Source organism: Xiphophorus maculatus, chromosome 6 (genome assembly GCF_002775205.1).
Source record: "Xiphophorus maculatus strain JP 163 A chromosome 6, X_maculatus-5.0-male, whole genome shotgun sequence".
NCBI lineage: Eukaryota > Metazoa > Chordata > Actinopteri > Cyprinodontiformes > Poeciliidae > Xiphophorus > Xiphophorus maculatus.
Window position 1 is genome coordinate 8,810,008 of NC_036448.1, and position 24,700 is coordinate 8,834,707.

Sequence of the window (24,700 nt, forward strand, 5' to 3'; positions counted from 1 at the left end):
GCTTTCCCAACTAATTTGATTATACAATGTGACAAAAAATAATATTTATAATTTTCAACAATATTAATTTAACATTGTCACTGTCATTTCATTTCCCATTTTATTTAAAATCTTGTTTTATTAATTAGTTTCCTAATTATGGAGTATAAAAAGTCCTTTTACCATTTCTCAAACTTTAATTTATTTGACAATTTTCACATCAAAAAGTACATTATTATTAGCTTTAATAGACAAACATAACAAGTACTTTATCAGGTGGTTACAGTACAAAAAATTAAAACAACTATAAAACAAATGTTTAGCTATTAAAAATTAACATTTTTGTTGTAATAAACTTGGCAAAATTCTTTCATGAAAATACAACATACACACCCTAATGGAATAAGTCTCCTGAATTTACAGGACTGAGTCATTTATTTATTTATTTCTTTAGCTTCGGTTGACTGAATGTTACAAACACTGTTTCATTCTGCTTGGCGTTGCTCAACACTTTATCTTCGAACGGACGCCCGGATCTTTGCATTAAAGGCGATGTCGTCACTTCATACCTGGCAGGACCTCCCACTACTTCAAACAAAGCCGACGTTTTGCCATCGGGCTGATTAGTTACAAATGTAGAAGTCACAGAAGAAACAAACACGTTGCCGAAGCTGTCGCTCTCCTCGTATGTTTCGCTAACAGTCTTGGTGCCAATTATTCCTGTATTTTGCTCTGGAACAGCCTTTACTTCAAGCACGCTGACTTTGCGTTCTTGGCTGGGACCGCTACTTGATGACTCGAGAACAGAGGAATCCAGATCTTGCTTTGCATCATGGCAGCCACCCGGAGCACTCTTTGTGTCTGGTTTAAATGTCGACATGGTTGGCTTTTGTTGCTCAGGAGGCTTCCTTGCAGAGCGAATGGAGATGAATGATGGTGAAGACTGAGAGGAGGACTGTCTGATAAGTGGCTTACTGTTTGCATTTTGGGGCTCCTCTGGTGACTCTCTTCTAGGACTTGGATTGGTCTTGCTCGACACTATGCTTATTTTCTTGATGCTATTGGCGGGTTCAAAATGTTGCTCAGATTTCAAAGATTCGTCAAAGAGTCCCGACAAGCCTGCAATGTCAGCTTCAGATTTCAGATTGGAAACAGAGTACAGTGCCTTTTTGATTGTTTCTTCAATGTCAACAAGTTTGGCTAATGTCTGTTCCTTCAGCTCCATTATCTCCTTGCTAGCTTTCTCAAGATCTTCAAACGCACTTTCAACTGAGGAAATGCTTTCAAGATCATCGTCCTGTAATTCTGCAACTTTCTTTTCTTCTTTTTTACATTTCTTGGCATTTCTCGGCGTGACCATCCAAGGAGGGACATTGCTGTATAATGACTTCAGGGAGGTGGCATCAACACTGCACTGCTCTCCTTCGATCTGCTGCACCTGAGACAGGATTCCTTTGAGTTCTTCTCGTTTCCTCAGATTATCAAAGATTTCCATGGCGGTCTCCGCATTTTCTTTCATGATCTCATCTTTGTGGACTGAAAGTCTTTGCAGTCTTTCCTCCTTGGTCTCTCTTACTTTCTTCTCTCGTAAAACAACGTTATCCCAGAGCTCCTGCTTGTTTTGTTGTAGGTCATTTTGCTGTGAATGATTTATTTCGCCTGTCGTATTAGTTTGTGATGTTTCCACTTCAGTCTTGCGTTGATGTCTGGGAAGGCTAAGTTCATGTTCATGATGCTGAGGCAAATTATTGCTAATTTGCCTGGGATCACTACTATTATTATAACTCACTTTAACCTTTTTGGACGGCAAAACTCTTTTGTCCAAATCATCTCTGTCCTTTTTTCCAAAGTTCTTAAGAGCAGCCCTCAAGCTCATGTTCATCTCCTGTTTTCCATCTTCTGCATAGCTTTTCATGCACATCTGAATCTCCTCAGCTGCATTTATTTTCTGGATCACATTTCTTTCTACTTGCATTTTGTCACTGTTGGACATTGTTAGATGAATGTTGGATTTCCTCTCCGTGCGTGGCATTTGGAGCTGTGTGTTATTGATCTGAATGTTAGACTGAATTGGCTGATCTTCATTTGACAAATGTGAGCCTTGTGCTTCATCACCATCTCTCTGCATTCTTCCGTCATTCCTTTCCTCACTTGGCATGTCTGTAGATTGAATAGGAAACTGCTGGCTTTGTTTTGGAGAAACCTCTGCATTCATGTTGTCGTCAATGGGGCAGATGACTTTGGGAGCAGAAGTTGGTGAGGTGTTTGCTGCTTCCACTGTTATCCATTGTGGCTTTGGTGGTAATGCTGGCTTGTGATTCTTTGGTTTCTTGCTCTCTGCTATGAGTGGAGGTGAGGTTACTCTTTCCAAGCTGGGTAATATAGAGGGTCCATTTGCTAATGGGTTATGGGGTGAAAACTGTGTTGGGTTCCTTGGCTGTCCTTCACAGGTTACTGAAATTGAAGGAGACAATGTTGTGTCAGATAAAGGAATAGGCACCACAACACACTGATTGTGAACAGTCTTTCTCTTCCCTGGGCATGTCCTGCCTGAATTCCTGTATATCATTGCAGCTTTATAGTCTCCCTTGGATACATTTACACTAGATTTCTCAAGAGACTCCAAAGCCAGCTGCACATTTCCTCTCACAACATTTTCCTTATCTACAAACCTCTGCTCTGTTGCTGCACTCTGCAGAGACCTAATGGCTGCCTTCACATCTCCTCTAATGACTTCTTCTATTTCATCTTCAGTTGTCTGACCATTAAAATCACAACCTACAAATAAAGGCATTGGTTGCTGGGCACAATTACTGACTACAACTGCACTTGGTTGACAATTTTCAAAGGAAATGTGGCTTTCCTGATCCTTCTCTGCATCACTGACCTGTGGATAAGTCTTGATTTGCTGGCATCTTGAGGAAGACGAACATGTAGATTGTGCCACAGTCGAAGAGCTTTCCTTCTGCACCGACACCCCCAGATTATATATTTTTCCAGGAACAATGACCTCCCGCTCCACCTGCATGCTTTGCTGCTTGGCCATTTCAAGGGACTTTTTAGCTGCTCTCACATCTCCAGATACAATCACTTCTTTCTGTGGTTGGCTTCCTTCGTCTACAGGACCGTGAGCTGACAAGTCCATTTCATAGATGGTCCCGGGTTTAATCATCTCCCGCTCCACACTCATGCTTTGCTGTTTTGCACGCTCTAATGATTCCATTGTTGCCTTAATGTCTCCAGGTACAACTTCCTCTTTATCCACAATCACTGGTTGCTTTGCAGCCAGTTGTTGCTTTGCTGACGACACATCTCCTGGGATTATTTCTTCTCTTGGAATACAGCAATCGACACTGACAAAGGGCTCAGCTGAGAAAACCTTTTTGGTGTTCTTTACATCTCCTGGCAAAACATCATAAACGGTTCTCTCAACCTGCTCTTTTTGCTGGCAGAGGTTTCTCTTTGCTTCCTGCACACCCCCCTGAACTGTTTCAACTCGCTCCTTCACCCAAAGGCCACAAGCAGCTTCAAATTCAGATTCCTCAGTATGAAGACTCTTCAAGTAATGAAGGTCTCCCTTTTCAATGCAGCTTTTATATAAATTCACATTGCCCTTTTCATTTTCATCCACTCTACACAATGTTGCAGCTCTCTGATTATTGGCAGTAGCCAAGAGATTTCCGATTGTAGTTTTCACATCTCCCCTTTCCATAACATGACTCTCAGTTTTCATCTCACTATTGCAGATTAAAGAAAAAACGGACATTTCTCCTCTTTCCTCTCCAGACTCTTGCATTATAATTCCCTTTTTGAAATTCTTGTCCTGAACAAGCAAGTCATCTATCATCTGAGCAATGTTTTGTATCCTTCGATCTCGCTCAATGTTGGCAGCTGTCGTTGACTCAAAGACTGGCAGCTCCACCACAGTGGTGTTGATTTGACCCTTTTCGACTTCTCTCAGAAGAGTAACTTGTGGCTTGATTGTTGGTTTGAGCAGAAGTTGCAACATGATGTTTCTAATGTTGCCAGCAACAATGTCTTCTTTTTGAATTTGCACACCTTTGCTGGATTCCAGGAGGTATTTTGCCATGTTAACATGCCTCCTTTCATTTTCTTCTATTATTATGCCATTGGAGTGGACAAATTTGATTTCATACAGGTATGAAAGCGTGTCAGCCACACTGTTGGCAGTGATTTTATCCAGAGGCGTGGTCTCGAAAAGCCAGGTAGTGCACTTCACATCAGCTTTGGGTATCTCTTTGGTGGCTTGTGCTAAAGTATCTTTGGACTCCTTGATCTTGTCCAGTGGCTGAGATTCAAACATCCACGTGCAGCGCTTCACATCTCCCTTCTGGTTGTCTTCTCTGTGGACTGTTTTGACTGGACTCTGCTCCTGAGGTTCGCCTTTCAGACTGTCGAGGGTCTGATTCTCAAAAAGCCAGGTGGAGGTCCTCACATCGCCCCGTTGCACATCAGTGACACTAACCATTCTCACAAACGTTTTGTTCGATTGCTCAGATTCAAATATTTGTTTGTTCAGCTGGACACTGCTGCCTCCAAAGTCTTCAGTGACAAAAACAGGAGGTTCATCTCGTTCAGTGAGGGAATCCAGAGGCTGCGTCTCAAACTTCCATCTGGCTGATTTTACATCCCCTTTCTTGACATCTTCTTGTGTAACAGCTCGAATCACATAAACTTCATTCTCCGTCTTGATGGCGTCGAGTGGTTTTGTCTCAAACATCCACCTTGCCCCTCTGACGTCACCACTCATGACCTCTTCTTTTTTGACAGTGGTCACTTCATGAAACTGCCCCTCTTTGTCTCTGATGGCATAGAGAGGCAGAGACTCAAACATCATGGTGCTGGATTTCACATCAACATTGCCCATAAGGTCTTGCACTGACACTGACTTCTCCTCAGTTGGTTCCTTTTGGATTTTGTCCAGTGAAGAGGTTTCGAAGATGAACCTTTTGTTTTGAACATCTCCAGTCTCAAGAACTCCAACTGCCTCCATGCTTACTCCATGCTCTTCTTGGTCTCGATTAATCTGGTTCATAGGACAGTTCTCAAACATCCATGTAACTTTATGCACTGAACCCTTTTCAACGTGTTCACCTTGCTTCTGTCCCTCAGCTGTTAACATGATTTCTGACCCAATTTCATCAAGAGATTGGGACTCAAAAAGTTCCTTGACACGTGACACGTCTCCTGACTGAAAGTTGACCTGGCTGATGCATCTTAAGTTTTGTTCTGCATCTGACTCTTTTTTTATCCGATCCAAAGTTTCTGTTTCGAATAGATGCTTGACTGTCTGAACAGCAACCTCTGGTTTGACAGAGTCCCTCTTAGTGCTGCACAGCTTCAAGCTGTTCGGCTCACCATCTCTGATGGTGTCCAAGGGTTGTGACTCAAAAAGCCAAGTCATAGACTTGACATCTGTGTCGACAGCGTCTTTATCCTTGGTTTTTTTCATTTTGTCATACAACATATCCATTGGTTGTGTCTCAAATAACCATTTGCAGGTCTTGACATCACCTTTGCAAGGCTCCTTTTCAGCCGAAGAGCTTTGTTCTGTTTTATTGAATTTGCAGTGGATTCCATCAATGGTCTGGGTTTCAAAAAGCCACTTTGCTGTCTTAACATCACCTGTAGTGTCCTCCTGTCTGGTGATGCCTTTGATAATCTCAACATCTTTTCCATCTCCCAGCTGATCTAAAGGCTTGGTCTCAAACAACCACTTGTAGTTTTTGACTTTCCCATTGATGAATTCCTCCCGGCTGACTGTCGTGACCTCATGAAGGTTTCCAGAACTATCTTTTATTGCATATAGAGGGCTGGTCTCCATCACTGCCTTGTTGGTTTCCTGCCTCTCAGCCATCTGCTGTTCCAGCTGAGCAATTTGACTTAAGGGGATCGTCTCAAAAAGTTGCTTGAACCCCGTCACATCCCCCTTTTCAATCTCTTGTTCTTTAAACAAAGTATTCTTTTGAAAGCTGACATTTTCAAACATGAGCTTTTTGCCTTTCACTTCCCCTTGTTCTTCAGCTGACAGACTGATTTTCTTCAGACGCGCCGCATTGCAGCTGTCACTGAGCGCCTGCATGGGCTGAGTTTCAAACAGCCACATTGAAGACTTGACATCGCCCCCAATGATTGCTTCTCTCTCCAGAGAGTTTTCTCCTAGGGCTGCCCTGGGTTGCGTCTCAAACAGCTTCTTTTTGTTGACAACATTAGCTTCGCCTGCATTGCCGGCATCTACTCCATGAAACGTATCTACTCCTGAAACCTCTGTAATCGTGTCAAACGACTGAGTTTCAAACATCCACCTTTTCTGGTCGACGCCTTCTCTGTGCCCTTCCTCCAGCGATATACCCCGGATGATTTTCACTCCATCGCTTCCTTTATCGACCGTGTCCAAAGGCTGGGTTTCAAAAAGCCACCGGACAGTGTTGAGTTTGCCACTATTTATCTCCTCCCTACAGATGGATTTAATCTCGTGGATATTGCCGCTGTTGTCTCTGATGGCACAGCAAGGTTCTGTCTCAAACAGCTTCAAGGTTTTCCTGACATCGCCTCTCTGCTCCTGAAGCTCAGATTTCAGTTTCAGGACGCTACAGTCTTCGATGGAATTGCACCGGCCCAAGTCGCTCAGTGGTTTGGACTCAAAAAGAAGTCGAGCCCCTCTTGCATCGCCAGACTGAATGGGTTCTTTCAGAAGGGCCTCTACCAGTTCACCTTCGTCAGCTTTGGATTTACTTAGAGCATCTAAAGGTTGAGTTTCAAACAACCATGTGGACGTTCTCACATCCCCTCTGACGGACGTTTGTCTTTTAGTCGTCATGTGTTGGGTGCTGTCAATGTGCTCAAACATCGTAGAGGTGCTTCTGACGTCTCCGCCTTTTAATTCCTCTGTATCCAAGAGTTTCTTAGTTTCGTGAGGATCTCCGATATTGTCGAGAGTCCAGTTTTCAAAGATCCACCTCATGGACTGAACTTCTCCCTGATAAGCTGCGTCTGCTGCCTGAGTGTTTTCTGCCTGCACTGCTTGCATTATCTCATCATCGACAGCATCGTCAAGACTTGCTTGCAGGTTGGGGTGGATATGTTTGTAGAGCCTCTTCAGCTCACTCTTCTGCCGTTGCTGGTAGAACGAGGAGAAGGTTTCTTTAGGTGGAGGCAAAGGGAGGCTACTCAGAGTCATTGGCCCTTCATAGTCAAAGGGTCTGGGTGGGACAGGAGGAGGTGGAGGAGGAGGCAAATCATCTTCCTCATGAAATGGTTGTGAAACTGTGATTTTCCTTTCTGCATCAGCCATCTTGAAATACATAAAAAGACAGATGGAACAGTATAAGGATTAAAATCGTCAAAAACTGTATTACAAATAAACATATTGAGAATGTATATGTAGTTATGGGAGCCATACTTTACCTTTTATTATGTTTATATGTAGTTTTTCACAGCAAACCATCTTCTATCACACCAAAGTTAAGAAAAGACTCAATAGTTGTTAGTAGGCACAGTTTACACACATCCAGAACATTCGATATGACTTACAGGAGGTAAGTCGTATCTGAGGTTTTGAGACCAAAATAGACTTTTTTTTTCTTCTTTTCTTTATTGTATAGTTAAGCCTGAAATGATATATAGCCCTGGCAGCATTTTGCCAACATGTTTCTTCTGACTGAACCTGATCTAGAATCTAGGGAGCGAGCTAAAGATTAGGGTGATGACATGAAGTCCTTCCAACTTCAAAGACCATAGAGCTCACAATCAAAGATAAATCATGTGTTTTTTTTAGTTTTTTTTTTAGTTAAGACCCTCTTTACTTTGATATCTTTTGATAGATGCCGGTCTCATTTCCAGACAGACATCAAACTTTTTGGTTGGTTAAAAATTATGGTAAATCTATATATGCAGAGGGAATAAAAGATTTTGGCTTAAATGCATTAATTCAGGGGTTTCAAAGTCATTTTCATTTTGGGCCATATCAAATCTAAATGTTCTTAAAGGGCCGGTTGTGCCAGAATATATTAAACTGTTAAAATATCAATAAATAGCTGTTCCTCCACAATTTTGTGATTTATTTTAGTGGAGGGGGGGGTGCAATCAAAATTACAGATTTAGAATTTTTATGATATTTGTGCTAATATGTGATGTTGAATGTCATTTCTTATTACTCACCATGTCAGCTATAACTTGAAGGTTGAGACATTGGATTGAAGTATTACACTTCAATACAATGTTTTCGACCAATTTTGAGAAAACTTGCAGTAAGATTAGAAGAAAATATGCAAATTTGTTGATTTTGTGTGAGTTTTGCAGACTTATTGATGTAATGTGGCGTCTAGAGGGCCACATAAAAAGCTACAGCGGGCCAGATTTGGCCCTGGGCCTTCAGTTTCACACCTGTGCATTAACTAATGGATGCTTCACCCACATTTCATTTCATAGATTAATAAAGAAAGCTCACTGATATTTAAACCAAATTCAAATCAGATCTGATGGTCTCCAAATCAGATATGGATCCAATGCAAATGTTTGACAAAAAGGTTTTCTTTTTTTTTTTTTTTATCTCTCCATGTAATGTATGACGGTTTTTCATTTTAATTTCCTTTAATTTTCTTTTCATAAAATTTCAAGGGTAGCCTGGTGTCTTCTTAGTATCATGCCTCTTTAGTAAAGCTACATAAGACAGTTGAAAACTTCTGTTATATATTTACCTATTTATGATATTTGGTTCATTAACTACAAATATACTTGTTTAGTTTTACATTTAGTTCAAATGTGTTTTCTGGACTTTCTGGTTTTGCAGAAAGACAGATAAGTACATTTAGAATTTATAATTTGATAAAAAAAAATCTCCAAATATGAAAATGATCCTTATTATGGTTTTAAGTTTCAGATTAAGTTTGCCTTTTTATTCAATATTTCTTTCCCATGCAAAATAAAGCTGCCATACATGCTTTGTGATTAAACACCTTTTCTGTTGTATTAAATAGTAATAATAATTTTTTATTCTTATGATGTTTAATATGTCATGCGGGGAAAAGAAACACAGCACACATTAGTGAGGAAACATACTACTGAATAAGAGATGCGAATTAAACGACAAACTACCTTGCTGGTTTTAGTCTTCGTTCGTGGAGTTCCTCTGAATTCCTGCTGAACACAAAAGAACAACTCAGGACAGTAAAACACAATAAATGTGAGCCAAACATGTATTTTTAAAATCATTGGGCTGTTCTAATGATTCTCTTCTGGAACCAGCGCTCTTGTTATATGGGGAGGAATGAGAAGCATTTCAGGAACTCACTGGCTGTTCTGAGCCGCCCACCGAGTCGATGGCCGCTGTTCTCGACAGATATAGAGCCAGTCTGTCTTTGACTGAGGAGGAAGTAGATGTCCTATCTCTGGATTGTCCTGTGGAAGTGCCTCCTTTGCTCAGTGATGGACTATATTTATCATCTGCAGAGAAAAAAACCCCATCAACTTTATTTTCACCTTGAATTAAGATGTTTAGTTGTTTGGACATCCACTTTAAAAGTTGGATAAAACTCGGGCGACAGTCTGTGTCTCTGGTCTGTGAGACGTTTCATGATGACAGGTTTTATTTTTGGATTCCCCTCACGGTGTCATGGTGACAAAGGCATCCATCTAGTCTCTGCTGCAGCTTCAGATGGACTCACAAAAGCTTGTGCATTCTGCATCATTTAGTGAAAATAGGAGTATTTCTTAATAGGCAAATCTTCTTCTAAAGACTTTGATCCTAAATATGCCAGTGCAGCGTTCCTGCTGCCTCAGACCGTCACCGGACTGCATGCCATGGACTGTCTATGGAGCTCAGGAGGGACAAAAAACAACAACTGCTAGCTCAGCTGGAGTGTCCCAGAATGTTTGCGCATTTTTCAGCGTGCGCTCTCTGCCGTCAAACGTTTAGCACCTGACCCGAGGAATGCAACGGCTTGACCTCGTAAGAATCCCAGAAATGAGATCAGTCGTGTTTTTGTACCTGAAGATTACAATGAGATCTTCACTTTTTTTAAAAACACAACAGCTGAATTTGTAGCCTGTCGCTTTAAGAAAAGACACAACAAACTGAGATAAACGGATAGTCAAGCTTTTTTAGGAGAGGTCCTGCAAAAAGGTGTGAGCAGTATTATCCTGTCTGCAGTGGATACTTCTCTTGGATCCTTTGCTTAGCATGAATGTAGTTTAGTTGGACCTGAAGCCTGAAGCTAAAACTGGTTTGGTAGGGGCAGAGACCAAAATGTACTTCCAACGTCTTGAAAGATCTCAGTCCATGCAAACCTAATTTATGAACCTTTAGAAAACTGTCAAATATGCTTTTTGCGGTTATTTAAGGAGGAGGATGAATTATCTTCCTGTGTAAAACCCAAAAAACAGAACAGACAATGGATCTGAGTTGGGTAGTAACTACTTACATTTATTCAAGTAACTTTTTGGGAATAAAATGTACTATTAGGAGTATTTTTATTGCATTGTACTTTTTACTTTTACTTAAGTATTTTTTTATGAAGTATCACTGCTCTTACGTGAGTAAAAATTCTACTTACTGGGAGTAATTTCCCTAGATGAAAGCGGCCAGAATCTTGTTCTAACCAAAGCATTGCCAAGCACAGACCCACATCTCCAAATTTCATAAGTTTTACATTGAAAAAAATAGATTTGGGAAAAAATTTGCCTTTTGCCTGATTTTGTTATTTTTGTACTTATGCTATTCATATAAATTATTTTCACTTTGGTCTTTAAATACCAACATTTCCACATAACTTTATATTTTGGTCCATCTGATAATGTAAACTGATCAGTTACTCAGGACATGAGAAGCCCTTTTTACTAAATACTTGAGTAATCTCTTGGACGGCTGGTTTTTATTTTTACAAGAATAACGATATGTTAAAGTAGTGCTACTCTTACTTGAGTACAATGTCTGGATACTCTACTCACCTTTGCAATGGATATAAAAGTAATCCAGTGTATTTTATTGCTTTTTACACTGCTTTAGTTCCTGGTAGGTCTGTACTTTGACCGGAACTGCATCAGATGTTTCATTATATGTTTCACACAGTACGATGTTTGGATGCGCACCACCTCCTAGCTTCACTTCCTGCATAAATAATTATTGGCTTCTGTGTAACAAACTGTTGAATGAAAATGTGACAACAACATAAAGCTCTTAAAACTAGCAGAAACTACTCTCAGCAGAAACTTACTTCAAAAATCTGAATTCAAAGTGTTACCTTTAAGTGTTTACAACAACGATTTTAGCTAAATGAAACAGATCAAACATCACCGTAAGTTTAAAGTCCAACAACTAGGGGTGCTGCACAGACCACCCATGTGTAACTAATGGCCAGATTGAAACACACCTCGCTTGTCACCCATTAAGCCCTCACAGGACAAAAGGATGGACCCGCGAGCTGGCGCCTCTCACGATCCTGGACTTAAAGCATTTTCATACATGAGTGGACAGAAAGAATGAAGTCACCGAAGGCCTTGCGTGTTGAAATCCTGGTCCATCAAACTCTGAGGTCACCCATCGCCGGTGTGTTCACAAAACATCTTGGTATCAAATCAACACAGATTAAAAGCTTGATGGCTTTAGGGACTGTAGGAAATCTGAGCACGTTCTATGTGATTCCCACATCTTTACAGCCATTTCCCCGGGAATGGAAAGGAGCTATTAGTGTCACATTGATGGGTGGGTGTTGACGACTGGCAGCTGTGCAAGTGGCGGTGAATTGCAGTTGCTATTTGTTCTTCACCACCTTCCCCGCCATCAGCTGTTCAGGATTGTTGCCCCATTCACAGACTGCAGTAAAATCCTTAACACTAAGGGAAAAGAAAAACTGCTCATCTGGATGGATTCCTCACTATCTAATTAACACATACATAACATATCACTGTGTAGCTCCCATTAATATAAGCAAAGGTGGGGTTTACTACTCTTACTTTAAGGTAATATCTACAAATAATGAACCAAATCTGCAGCTTTCAGCCTAATTGGGCCATGAATGTTGACCAGCCACAGGTGGAAAGAATAGCCAAGTAGAGTAGTACTACTTCAACATATTTTCACTTAAATATAAGTAAAAATAGCAATTGAAGATATTACTCAAGTAAGACTAAACAATTATTTGGTTAAAAAAAAGTCTACTCAAGTATTAACTGTTCAAAATATTGATAATTTAATATTTTAAAATTACATCATAATACGGACCAAAATATAAAATTATGTGGAAATTTTGGTATTTTAAAGACCAAATTGAAAATAATTCATATAGGTGACATGATTGCAAAAATAACAAAATCAAGCAAAAGAGACATTTTTTCTAAATGAATTTCTTTCAATAGAAAGATAAAGGATAAAACTTTAACAAAAACTACAGATGTGTGTCTAAGTCTGTGGTGATATTTTGGTTAAAACATGTTTGTTCTTCATTCAGTGAACTTACTAATTAGTGGGTAGAGAATCCAGAAATTTTACTGAAGCAAAAACAGTGATGCGTCATAATAAAATTACTCAAGTAAAGGTAAAAAGTACAGCGTAGTAAAAACACTCCTACAAGTTTTTATTCTTTTCCAAAAAGTTACTTAAGTACTGCAAATGTAACTGACTAAATGTAACTAGTTACTACCCAACTCTGTGACCAACTGGTCCAAAACTTGTCAATAACATCTACCTGCCGGTTGGGACAGTAAATAAACATCAACAGAAAGCCACGATCTAAAACATGTAGATGTGAAAGATCTTACTGAGGGATGAGGATTCAAAGACAGCGAGGTGCTTCACATGTGTTCGGAAGAAGCAGCAAATTTAAAGGGAAATTGTACTTTCTACAACATGTCTGCAGTTCATTCAATCTCTGAGAGAGCAAGACTTTCAATAGAAAACAGGAAGGTTCGATACAGAACAGCAAACTTGCCCTGTTTCGTTGTTTTTGTGGTAATAGAAAGTGACGGTAGCAGTCTACATTCTCAAGGCGACAAACACAGCTAGCATTTTAAGCATGCTGGCTGGGCTAGTTGCTATTGTGCGATGTTAAAGATAGTTTAAACTGTTGATAACAACAAAATGTTTTTCTTGTTGTAAAATTACAGAGTAACCCTGTTTTACAGTCAATGCTCTCACACAGCAGTATGACATTGCTTCTTCCAAAAAGTAATTCATGATGGTTCAACGAAGGAAGGAAAGAAAAAATATTTCGCTGCATTGTTCAATTATCTTCTTATGCAGCAGCTCCTACTGAGAGCTACAGTTACATACAGATCAGAATCAGGTAAACGTTTTGGAACAACTAAAGATTCTAATTTAGCCACAAAACGCTGATCAGTGCATCGCACTGAAAGACCCCGTCTGAATATCTGATTAATGCCAGTCTTTGTATTCATAAATAGGAGTAGAATAATCATGAACTAATTAGATTAGATTAGATTCTGCATTTGCATGTGTTATATGGTTTATGCACTGAGAGAAGGAAATCCTTATTTGCTGGCCAAATACAGCAAAACACACATTAGAAACGGACAAATCGGCTTCCCACTAAATATTTCATCAGCACCCTGGGCCAAATGACAAAAACACAACTACTAAGATTTTTTCTTTTATATAACTTCTCTTGGTACATATTCACATTGGTCTATCATCATCTCCCATTCAGTCTAATTGAACGTATACTCACAGAAACACTGTCCAGCCTTGTTCACCTCCCCGTGTGTCTCTGCTATCTAAACGCTCAAGCTCCTGCGATGTGTTGCCTAGCCTGTCTCCTCTCTTCCTGCCAGCCGCTGACTGAACCTTTCTAGTCCTGAGCTCTCGAGGACAGCTGATTTTTATCTGTCCCAGCGTTACAACTTTGGCTATTTTGGGACAGTGGGCTGGCTGCTGCTACGGGCCTGACTCAGTCACCCCTGTTGGTCACTGACAGACTGGGACACCCCACCACCTCCCTTTCCCACAGCTACATTGTCACCCACTATTACGGGCTCTGGGTGGGACCGTATGTGTGTGTGTGTGTGTGTGTGTGTGTGTGTGTGTGCGTGTGTGTGTGTGTGTGTGGTGGATGCGGGTGAGCATGTTAAAATAACACACGGGAAGTCACGGAAGGCTCTATTTTGGTAGAGAGTGGTCGAGGGTACTAACGGTCCGACAGATTCAGGGCCTTGCAAAAATATTCGTTCTGTGAGTTTCGTTACATTTTATCACGATACAGTCAAAAGTTTTAATGTATTTTATTAGCATTATATGTGACAGATCAACACAATGCCACCCTGAGTCGACACTTTTTAGAATCAGCTTTTGATGCAGTTACAGCTGCACGTCTTTCCGGGTGTGACCCTATCAGCTTCCCAGATCTAAAGGAGGAATTTTTATACGTTATTCTTTACAAAATAGGTCAAGCTTAGTCGGCTGGGATGGAGAGCAATATGAATTTCGAAGACGTTATAGAAGTAGGTTATAAAAAAAACTATGTTTTTTAATCTGTCTTCTTCAAATTCGCTGTAACACAGACTGCTGCAGGAGAGCTTCCATCACCATCTACAATAACTCTGAGGTTTTTTTTTATTAATATGAGTTACAACAGCATTTATTTTCCCTTTGGGATCAATAGATTATTTTTCAATGGAATTGAATTGTATTTTGGTTAGCGACTGACTAGGCCCTTGTAAGTCTGTAGCTAATTCAAATCGTTAGCCAGATGCTAACAAACCTGGGGGGGGGGGGGGAGGAATAGCTAAAAGAATTTGTTGTGAAAAATTTAAGAAGTGGAACATTGATAAAAAAACAAATAGATAAAAAATAAACATTCTGAATACTTTCAGCAGGTCCTGAATAAGGATACTTTTCTCCTGTTGTTGGTAAGAATTTTTAACATCCCAATTTTTTTATGTTTTTGTTTTTCAGACAGCACATCGTGCCTTTAAATGCCCACTCAACCCTTCTGCCTTTCCCTTACTCATACTAACCAACATCGCAGGGCGAAGACGTCAGAGTACCTAAGCAATTTCAGTTCCACTGCTCACAGGGCCAAGGTCTGCATGGCGGACAGAGCTGTCGGCGATGGCCTCACTCCTATCTTGAGCCTGTGTGCAGGACACATAGCTATGCACCTACACCACAACATCCTTGTCTTTATTTAGCTTTTCCCCCCTTCCCCAGCACAGGGGTCACCGCTCAACAACCGTTTTCAAGACTCATCCCATGACACTTTAAATCTCACTAAGGCGGATTGTGACGTATTTGCTAAAATCTAAACATAGATCTATTTGATATGCTGAGTAAATCTAGATATTAAAGCGCTGCAGTGCCACCATATTTCTAAGAACAGACACATTAACTGTATTTTAAAGGAGCTGGTTGCACACTGACACACCCAGGTATGCATATAAATCATGGTTTTCAGGGGGTTCAGACACGGATCCCGCCTGTCTTCTTGGATGTCAGTGAGGATACACACAATATGAAATGGCTCCGCTCACCGTTTGTGTGTCTGGACGTGGGTCTGTAACTCTCTTGGAGGCCATTCGGAGCCTTTCGACCGTCCACCTGGGTCGTTCTCTGTGGGTGGACAAGAAGTGTAGTTAATCTGTCATTCATGTTCTGATCTCACTTACTGTCCACTATTAAGACAAAGCATAAAGTTTTGGGGCTTTTTAAATAAAACTTATAGTTAGTTAGAGTGGCTTAGACTATCCTGTTTCAGGGAGCATAATAGGTAGGCACTACTTTGTTTAGGCCAGCTCCATATTTTCTCAACAGCCACAGTCTCTTACCTGAATCGTATTTTCCTTCGGAGAGGTGTTGTAGCTCCTCCAGTCCTGCAGAGGACAGTTTCCAGCTGCTTTACCGACGCTTGTGGACGGGGAGTTCAGCCCAAGGCCGCTGTGGTAGTCCTGCTGCAGGCTGGCCTTGGACTCGAACAGCGCCCGCAGAGCTCTGGTGCCAGAAGTCTCTCTCTGCGGGAGGAAGTCCATGGAGCGACTCCTGGACAGATTAGTCCAGAAGCTCCCAGAGTCCCTGCTGTCCAGCCTCCTCCAGCGACTGTCCACACAGGTTACTGACTCCTGAAGACACGCAATGATTTTTAGGTGGGTTTTTTTTTTTGTCGCAATAATGAGAGTCTAGCCTCAGATTAGGGCTGCAGCTAATTTGAGTAATCGATTATTCTTTTGATAATTGTGATAATCATTTAATTGGATCAGATAAATTGACACATTCTACTGATTTTCCACTTAATCACTTAAGCTTTTTTATTCAATATTAGGAATACATTGGAATGGCAACTAATTCAGTTCATTATTTAAATGGCAAAATAAACATTTAACTGCCTAAAAATGTTTATTTTAACATAGCATTCCTTTAGTGATCACTTGATCTTTGGTAATAAAAGATGCATCTGCAGCTCTATACTTTGCACATCAACATATGAAAGGGTCAAGCTTTTCTGCTCGACTGAAAACCAATACAGAGTCAAGCTGTAGCATTTATGAGTTTTGACTGGAAGTTCCTTGCAAACAAGGTTTTTTTTTCATCTTAAATGTGAGATGTATATATCTTTTTCAAAATTTTGGCTTAATTATTGCTTTGAAGGTGTTGTTCTTTTAGCAAATGGGCTTTTTTCTAACTCCAGTTAACGATTAATTGTTTATTACATTAGTTGACAGTAATTTCAATAATCAATTAATCCGATTAATCGTTTGAGCCCTACCTCAAATCCTTGCTCTGCTTTTTCTGAACTCCTTAGGTCTGCACAGCTTTGGTAACTGTTGTGGGGGGAAATAGGCAAATTAATGTTTTGACATTTTCTGGATTGTAGGAATGTCTTCGCCGAGTGTGGACTTACTGCTGCACCAGCTGGGAGACAGACTTCCTGTTCCAGTTTGCTGTCGATGATGCGACCCGTGATCGTTCCTGAGTCCCGGAGAGACTCTTGAGGGACTGAGTCCTCCTCAGGCCAAACGTCTCCATCGCAGTGTCTCTACCAACAGCTACCAACGAGGAAAGAAAAGTTCAAACATTTTACTACCGATCATGCCCTCTGTACATTTACAGCCGATCAATGTCATTTTGATCGATTGCTTGAATGAAAATCCCCCCAAAAAGCATTACCAATCAATCATAAAGCTGAGGTTTAACTTTACTGGAGTTACTCTGTAACAGGCTCAGACTCTGACGGTCATATGACTCCGTTAATGTTTATAAACTTGGTCACTTCCACTGCAAATCAAGCTGCATCTCACTGCATCTCACTGCACAAACAGCGAATGATTTAAAAGTCTTTCCAAAAACACGGTGTGAGTAAGTTAAGTAAAGACAAAGCTCTATGCTGCTTTTAATAAATAAATAAATAAACATTTACATAACTCTTTAGAAGTTCAGTATAAATTAATTTCTAGAAGCATGCAGCTACAACACCATTTATGACACGACAATTATCTGACAATTCCAACGAAAAGCTCATACCCGAGGAGTGGAAGATGACAAAGAAGAAGACGAGGCAGCCACTTGCGTGTTGCTGTCCGTCTGCCTGAGTTGTGCCTTTTGGAGCATCTCTCACAAGACACGGCAATTTCTGGTGGCCAAAGTCCATTCATACCTTGTGATACAGGAACATACGGAAATGACTTTTTTTTTTTATCACGGCATCACCTGATGAATTTATCTGATCCACATTTTGTCGCCACAACCACAAACGTCAGAGCATTTTGTGTAATAGAGCAAAGAAGGGGCTAAGAATTGTGAAAAGAAAGAACAAAGCAATGGTTTTCAAGGTTCTTTGCAATTACTAGCCTGAAAAGTGTGGTGTGCGTTTGAATACTTCCTATAATTAGAGCTGCTAGTGTTTTTTGGGGGGGGGTTGCTAGTTTTGCACATCTGCAGACTTACAGCATTGCATTTCTGCAATGCCAACTATGTCAGTGTCTGGAGTCACAACTTTTTAAGTCTTGCCACAGATACTCAATTGAATTTAGCGAAACTCTGATTAGCTTCTGTGTCCATGTTGAAGACAATCACAGCGTCGTGCAGCCAGCTAGCCTGTGCAATTATTTCACTTTACAGCTCAGTCTGGGCTTTCTACCTTTGACTTGGATTCCTCTGGTAGCATTTCTACTGGTCCAACCAGCAAACAGGAGAAGTCATGAACGATGATGTTGATTTCCTGCATTGTTTTACAATTGTAGCACGTCTGTAGTTTTAGCAATGGCAGCGGAGGAAGTGAAAAAAGCCGTTCCGTCTGCGTTAGCCGGTAAGCTTCATAGCGTTGAACTGGTGCATTACATATCTCATGGAAAAGTGTTAGCTATTGAGTAAAGCTTAAAACTTCTGCATAGTCCACTCCAGGACTATGCAGGAAGCTAACTCCAGGAAGCTATCATATCTTAATATCCGAGGGTCCGGACCCTCTGTCTGAAGCAAGGCTTAGTACAAGGAGCTTCGTTTTACCAGGCTAGCTTCTAGCCTAAGTGGGGTTCATGTATTGATGGAGGCTAAAAAGTTCAAAACCGCTTTCATATAAGGAGGCGGCTTCTTCCTCATGTTTTCTGCCTTCAATATAGCTTGTGGAAAATTACAAATGGAACTTCTAGTTACTCCCTGACAATGACTTTCTTTGTGCCACTCTTCAGTGAAAGACAGATTTTTTAGAAACAAATACTTCAATCAATCAAGCCTTTTTATTCAGACACATAAATGGTTCATAATGATTATCCTAGAGTTGCATCAAGCATCTTGGTGGCTTTGACGTAGGTGATTGACTATAAACAATGTTCTAAGCTTGAGATAATATTTTGTAGAGTATCCTTGCTTTCAGCTTCTCTACAACTTTCTTCCTGACCTGTCATTTGTGTTTCTTGGCCTTTGTGAGGCTGTTTGTTCAGGAATGTTCTGTGTGCTGGGTTCTTCAGCATCTTTTCAACCCAGGAGAAGTTTTCGAAGACGCCCTTTCTTGTTCAGGTGTCGAAGAATTGCTCAGACATCTGCCTGTTGATCTTTCATGTTCATGTTGAATGGGACTATTTAAGGTTAAAACAATTTACTTGATAAGATTTTACATCTTCAATGTATTGCAATATTTGGTACACTGAGGCAACGGCTCTTTGGACATTCAACAATGGTTCTTAGTAAATGTAGATAAAAATGATAAAGAACCAACACATGTTTTTTTTTAGTATACACATATGAACAAATGCAGGGTTTTGCAATTGTTTCAGTTTTTGGTTTTTATGGGACAATTGCATTAAACTTCAACAACAAAATGACAATAAAAATACTCGTAATATTCTCTCAGGTCATTTTTTCGTGTTAGATAGTTGATTTAACAAACCTAAAGGTAAAATAGTGTTCTAGACAGCCGTAAAATTTAGTATTGAAAATAAATAAATAAAAAAGATACTGGGCATATGGTTGTCGTTTTCTTAATCGACCAGGAGATGGCACCAAACCAACATGACTGCTCCCATGAAACAGTGATAAGTTCTTGTTTAACAGACAGAGCATTATTTTTCGTGTCTGTTTTTTTTTAAACACGTATGTTTGCCACGTACGTGGTTGTGCACTTCACAGCCGTTTTAAGGCTATAAAAGATACCCAAGCATAAAAGCTTAGTTTCTATTTTCCAGATTGGTGCCTCCAGCAAATACATAAATACTTGACAAGGGGCTCCATTAGTGAGCTAAATGAGAGACTCCCTGTCTGTCTGTTCTGCATGTGTTTTCCCAGCTGCAGTGGAGAAGAAGAAGGGCAATGAACATTTGAGGGTGGGGGGGGGGGAGTCACCCAGAGCTCACCCACTCTCAGTTTCACAGAGTCAGTTCTGGCTCAAACAGCTGACAACAGAGCAGGTCTCCTTCCTCCAGCTGCTGCATGTTCCTGCAGGAGGCTCACATGGAGCCGCATGTGAGCGCCACCGAGAGCAGAGCACGCTGCGCTGGGAGCCAGAGAGAAAACAGGAGCTCCCAGACTACAGCTGACAGCCAGGCTCACGCCAATTACTCCCCCACTCTGTAGTGCAGGTGCACAGCTGAACTGCAGAGGGAAGAAATTCATCTCCAGTCAGTGATGAACTTCAGTTTTTTTGTGTGTGTGATGGAAATGCCTTTCGTCCCCTCAGTGCATCTCACGTCCAAGTTCGAAAGTTTATAAGAAAGGTCACCACAGCTCTCTTGTTGACAAGAGGCTCATTGTGGGAGGAGGGGTGTCAAACCCATTCATGCTGCTGCTTTGTTGTTTCAGCTTGAGCTGCTCACGTACAGCCAGATAAGATCATTTCAGTTGAAAGTTTTAAAGTTGTGTAACCTACTTTGGAACGTGGGCTGCAGCTGTTCTCGCTTCTGCAACGCCGCGATGCCTGGATGGTGTTTTACACCGCAAGGACATGCTGCCAAGATGTGCCTTTTCTTTCTTTCTTCATGCAATTAACAGTCTATAGCCAACAGCTGAGCATGGACGCCTTTTATGTGAACGTGTGAAGCCGTGTTGCACGGGGGAATAAGTTGTAAGATGCTGATACACTTGGCACAGATCCAGTCCGAGCCATTAGAGTCACAGGAAGCTCTCGGTTTCACCACCTCTTCAGACCAAACAAAGGCAGATGTCACAGCACTTAAACTGTCACTAGGTGGAAATTTGATCCACGTCTGTATCTGTTGACATTTTGAAACTACAGAGACATTCTCACGCATTATTTCAAGTGTCGTTTAAAGGCGTCCCGAAAAAAAAAATGATAATGGGGTTTTTACAGCGGAAAATTGCAATGAAGCATTTCCTAGTAACATTTAAGCTTTTTTGTATTCAATGATGATATATTATGCTTTTTTTGGGCAGGTTAGGATAGATCTATGGGCTATTCAAAACATGTTTATTGCATTTTTGTTTGCACAAAATCACTTTGGATAATAAGGTCTCAGTCTGCTCATTTCTGTCGGTTTTGAGCGTTGTGTTAGAATGGGCTGTTTTAGGGCGTCTTGTCACTTTAAATCCAACCAGCAATTATGCAAGTGGTTTCTGGACAACAACAAACCACTTGTCTTTTCCAGCAGCCATTGTACAATGCAGACAGTGTTAAAGTAGCCAACCAGAGGGGCTGCAGCTTCGCTTGGGTTGCTAGGTAATGGACTGGGCTTTGCTGGGGTTGCTAGGTAACAGGGAGTGCTTGCTGCTCTGTGATATTACATTCAGGAGGTTTTTGAAACAGCTCATTTTCCATACACCAAAAAACATTAACTTATTGCCAAAAACCAAGTGGGTGTTGTTTTAAGAACTTCAAATCCAAATAGAAGTACAAAGATGTGTAAAATGTGACTTTTGAATAATACATGCCCTTTAATAAGAGCTCTAGGGCCTGACCTTTAAATCTGATGGAAACCAACGTCGGTTTACAGTCACATTTGTCCTCTGGAAACAGTTTTGTATTTACGGCTGCAAGTACACAAGCAGCGCCGTGTGTCCGCCTATAACAAGAAGACAGTACTGACGGCATTGCCGAACATCATTCGGCTGTCAGGATGACAGAAGTGCGTTGCGTCCTGAAAATCTATATCCTGATGCTGTGATGCATTTATGAGTTACAAGTTCTGGTGCTAAAAAATTTTCAGCACACAAAACATGAGACATAAAAACTGCCGTCCATCCAGTCTGATTGGGTTTGAGCTATGTGGCAAAGAAGAACGGCCAAAAAAATAAATTAATTAAAAAAAATACAGCCCTACGACGTGCAGAGGTAGAGACATACACCAAAAGAAAGTTGCAAAAAGGACACCATGCTGTTTAGATTTTATTGTTAAATACATTTTTAAATCATTCACCATTTTTCTTTCACTTCGCAGTTAAGCACTTTGTGGTGACAGGACAAAATGTGGAAAAGTTTAAGGGGCACGAATACTTTTGGAAAGGACTGCATCTGTTCATCTATTCTCCTGTGATGCAAAGGATTACACTCATGTTGCCATGATGAAATGATGACGGTTCTGATGCTCACAGTGCTGCTGATGGAAGCAAGCCGGTGATTCATCACATTCCCTCTAAAATAGAAACCCTCGGTTTATATCTGCTCCGTGTCCATGGTGACGACTGTTAAAGTGTGACATCAGAAGCCTTTAGAAATCTCCGTCTTTCCGTCCCTCCGTTGTGTCGGGGGCAGCAGGGAATTTAATTTCCCCGACTCCATCACAGAACAACCCCGACGCTTCCTGGAGAGAAAACTGAGGCCGAGTGGTGTGGTCCAGGAAACGGGGTAAACCCCTGAAGTCGCGTTCACAGGAAACAGGAGCGGAACTGGGGCAGACTTTCACTCGCCCCGAAGCCCTGTCAGACTTTGTCGGTACGTGGCTGTATGTGGGCCATCGCTGGCACAGCTCGACTGAGGAAACCGGCCTACAACAGGCAGGCAGGCAGCAACCTGAGCAGCAGCCAGAATGTAGGTTAAACGTAAGGTTACGTAATGTGGACTGAAAGCCCACTTGTGGTTTGCTCTCGTTGCAGATAGGATTAATAGGCACTGAATAGATCTATCTGTGTGCCAGTGTTGAGAAACACAGGGTGTCTGCAGGTTTCAGCAAGTCAAAGTTAGCAACTTTTAATGGCAAGTTGAATGAAACTTCTTTTTAAAATTAGTGTCATACATTTACAGGCACTGTGCCTTGAATGAAATGTAAGGCACAAATTGTGCTAGATTGTAAAATGTGCCGTTTTACAATCTAGCACAGCAAAACCCTCCGTAGTGTCAAGCTTAAACATTTTTTGTTTGTTTTTTCTTTTACCCAGAATGCACCTAACCTAGTTTGGGCAGTGTTGTCCGGTCAACTGCAGATACATTTACAATTACCCAGGACAGACGCAGATTGGCTGGCGAGCTAGCAATGGTCTATTAGCAGCAAGTTACTAGTAGCTTTTATCATAGATATAATAAAGACTTACCTGCTTACTTATTTACTTATTTATTCTTCTTTTTACTGTGTTTATGACCTCGACTGCCTCCAGCCACAGAACTCAATGAAGATGTCTGTTTGCGAGAAAGGATAAAAAAAAAAAAAAAACTACACATACAATATTAATAGCCCTGCTGCAACATGTGATTAATGTAATTAAGACCATATTCCATTTTAAAATTAAATTTGTGATATTTTAAGTCCTTAATTTTAGATGCATGAATTTAAGACTTTTTAAGGACGTACAAACAACCTTGAAAAAGCGACAGTGACATCACTGACAGACATGTTAAGAAATCTGGTCAGCAGTCTGGATCTGTTGACACTTTTGTTGTTGCGCTAATATAGTTGATAAGCAAAACAATCACTGTACATATGCCATTGTTGGTCTAACTCTATCCAGGTTATCGCTGCAGTCTGAAGTAGCACATTAATTTTCCACCATGACTCGTTTCTGTTCTCTTTGCGCTGTAAGAGCGCAGGCTAAAAAAAGGATCCACCCCCACCTCACCCCCCCTTCCTGACACATTAGGACACATGCAAGTCACAGTGTGACAGCCTGCTTGGGCAACAGGAAACTCCAACTGTATTGCACGTATGTATTTTTGGTCCAGGCAGTGCAATTGTCCTATAAATAGCCTCAAAGCCTAACAGAACTCTTTGATCATGTGCTGTGAGTGAATCGCACGGCGTGGATGAGCTGCGGTGTTGCTAAAAGTCCACCGTGAGCCGCGTGTTGCTACCTGTTTGTGCTGTTTCACTGTACTGATCCTCCCTCTGTCTCTCCCTGGTGTTTACTCCTCGTGCAGGTCACTGTCAGCGGAGCGAAGTGAGTGCAGTGCACTGTAGTGATCCCATCTAAAGTGGGTCACCCTCTTGTAACACACTTACACCGAGAGCTGAGGTCAGCAGCCTGTCTGTCCGTCCTCTGGTCAGAATTTTTGGACTAACAGATACTTAGGCTTCCAGAGCAACTTCTTTTTATTCAACTTGTTAGAGTGAGGCGTATCGACGTGGAGGTCAAACCGCAGGCTCATTTGGTGTTTTAGTCTTTCCCTTCATCTGTCTATCCATCTGTTTATCTGATGCACTGTGTGTCTGTCTTCTCGAGAGCTCCGCTTCATTTTTCTTTCTGCAGAGTAGCCTGTGATTATCTTTAAAAGCAGAGGCACTGGAATGTTAATCCTTTAATTTTCTCCACTCACTAGTTTTTCCTTCTTCTTTTTTTGTTTGCACTGACATTTCTCCCCCCGGCACTGTCATGTGCATAAATAAACTTCAGTCATGTTGGCATCTGTTTATAAAGCGCAACGCCAAAATCTGAAAATGGGATTTCTTTAAGCAAAAAAGATTCTGCGGATTTACATCAACATCCATAATCCGCGTTTAAATCTGCAGCGCCTCTTCGCCGAAGGAGACTTCCTGGAGTTTTTGGAACGGCGGCGTTAGAGGAATCATGTTTCAAAAAAGCAACACCAGGACCAGGGAGAGTGTGTCACCAGAAACAAGTGCTTAATCACCAGGTTCATGACAGGTTTGGAGGGCTTCAGACATGTCCCCTATGTGAATAGCAAACGAACTGGACTTCTTTACCAGCAATCCACATATTTTCTGAGCCCCATAAATGATAGCATTTAAGTAAAATCTGTTATTGCTTTCTTCTAACGATGGCTTTCGTCTTGCCACTCAACTATTTGTTTAACTGGCCTTGTTTAACTGATACCTTTTGCACATTGGTCACTTTGGATGCATAAAGTGCTGTATAAATAAATAT

At 41.0% G+C, this 24,700-nt stretch overlaps 1 protein-coding gene across 4 annotated transcripts; it reads right to left on the reverse strand.

The window, feature by feature from the left end:
* Positions 1-149: 149 nt before the first annotated feature.
* Positions 150-17,555, reverse strand: LOC111608849 (xin actin-binding repeat-containing protein 1-like). 4 transcript variants are annotated; one of them, XM_023335240.1, is made up of 9 exons: positions 17,465-17,555; positions 16,845-16,989; positions 16,710-16,764; positions 15,775-16,065; positions 15,481-15,559; positions 9,293-9,444; positions 9,097-9,141; positions 2,867-7,294; positions 2,291-2,433 (listed from the first exon to the last, which is right to left on the reverse strand). In XM_023335240.1, exons 2-9 carry the CDS (start codon positions 16,967-16,969, stop codon positions 2,431-2,433), a joined length of 5,178 nt encoding a protein of 1,725 aa, XP_023191008.1. In that variant the 5' UTR covers positions 16,970-16,989; positions 17,465-17,555; the 3' UTR covers positions 2,291-2,430. The 4 variants fall into 4 exon arrangements, with proteins under 4 accessions (XP_023191005.1, XP_023191004.1, XP_023191007.1 ...); XM_023335237.1 differs by having other exon boundaries at positions 150-7,294; positions 9,097-9,138; XM_023335236.1 differs by having other exon boundaries at positions 150-7,294.
* Between the last annotated feature and the right edge of the window lie 7,145 nt (positions 17,556-24,700).

Coding starts and splice junctions, on each gene's coding strand:
- LOC111608849 (XM_023335236.1), bottom strand. CDS start 16,969: ATGGAGACGTTTGGCCTGAGGAGGACTCAGTCCCTCAAGAGTCTCTCC. Junction 16,765..16,844: donor GTCTCCCAGCTGGTGCAGCA/GTAAGTCCACAC, acceptor CCCCCACAACAG/TTACCAAAGCTGTGCAGACC. Junction 9,445..15,480: donor CACGTCCAGACACACAAACG/GTGAGCGGAGCC, acceptor TTTTCTCTGCAG/ATGATAAATATAGTCCATCA.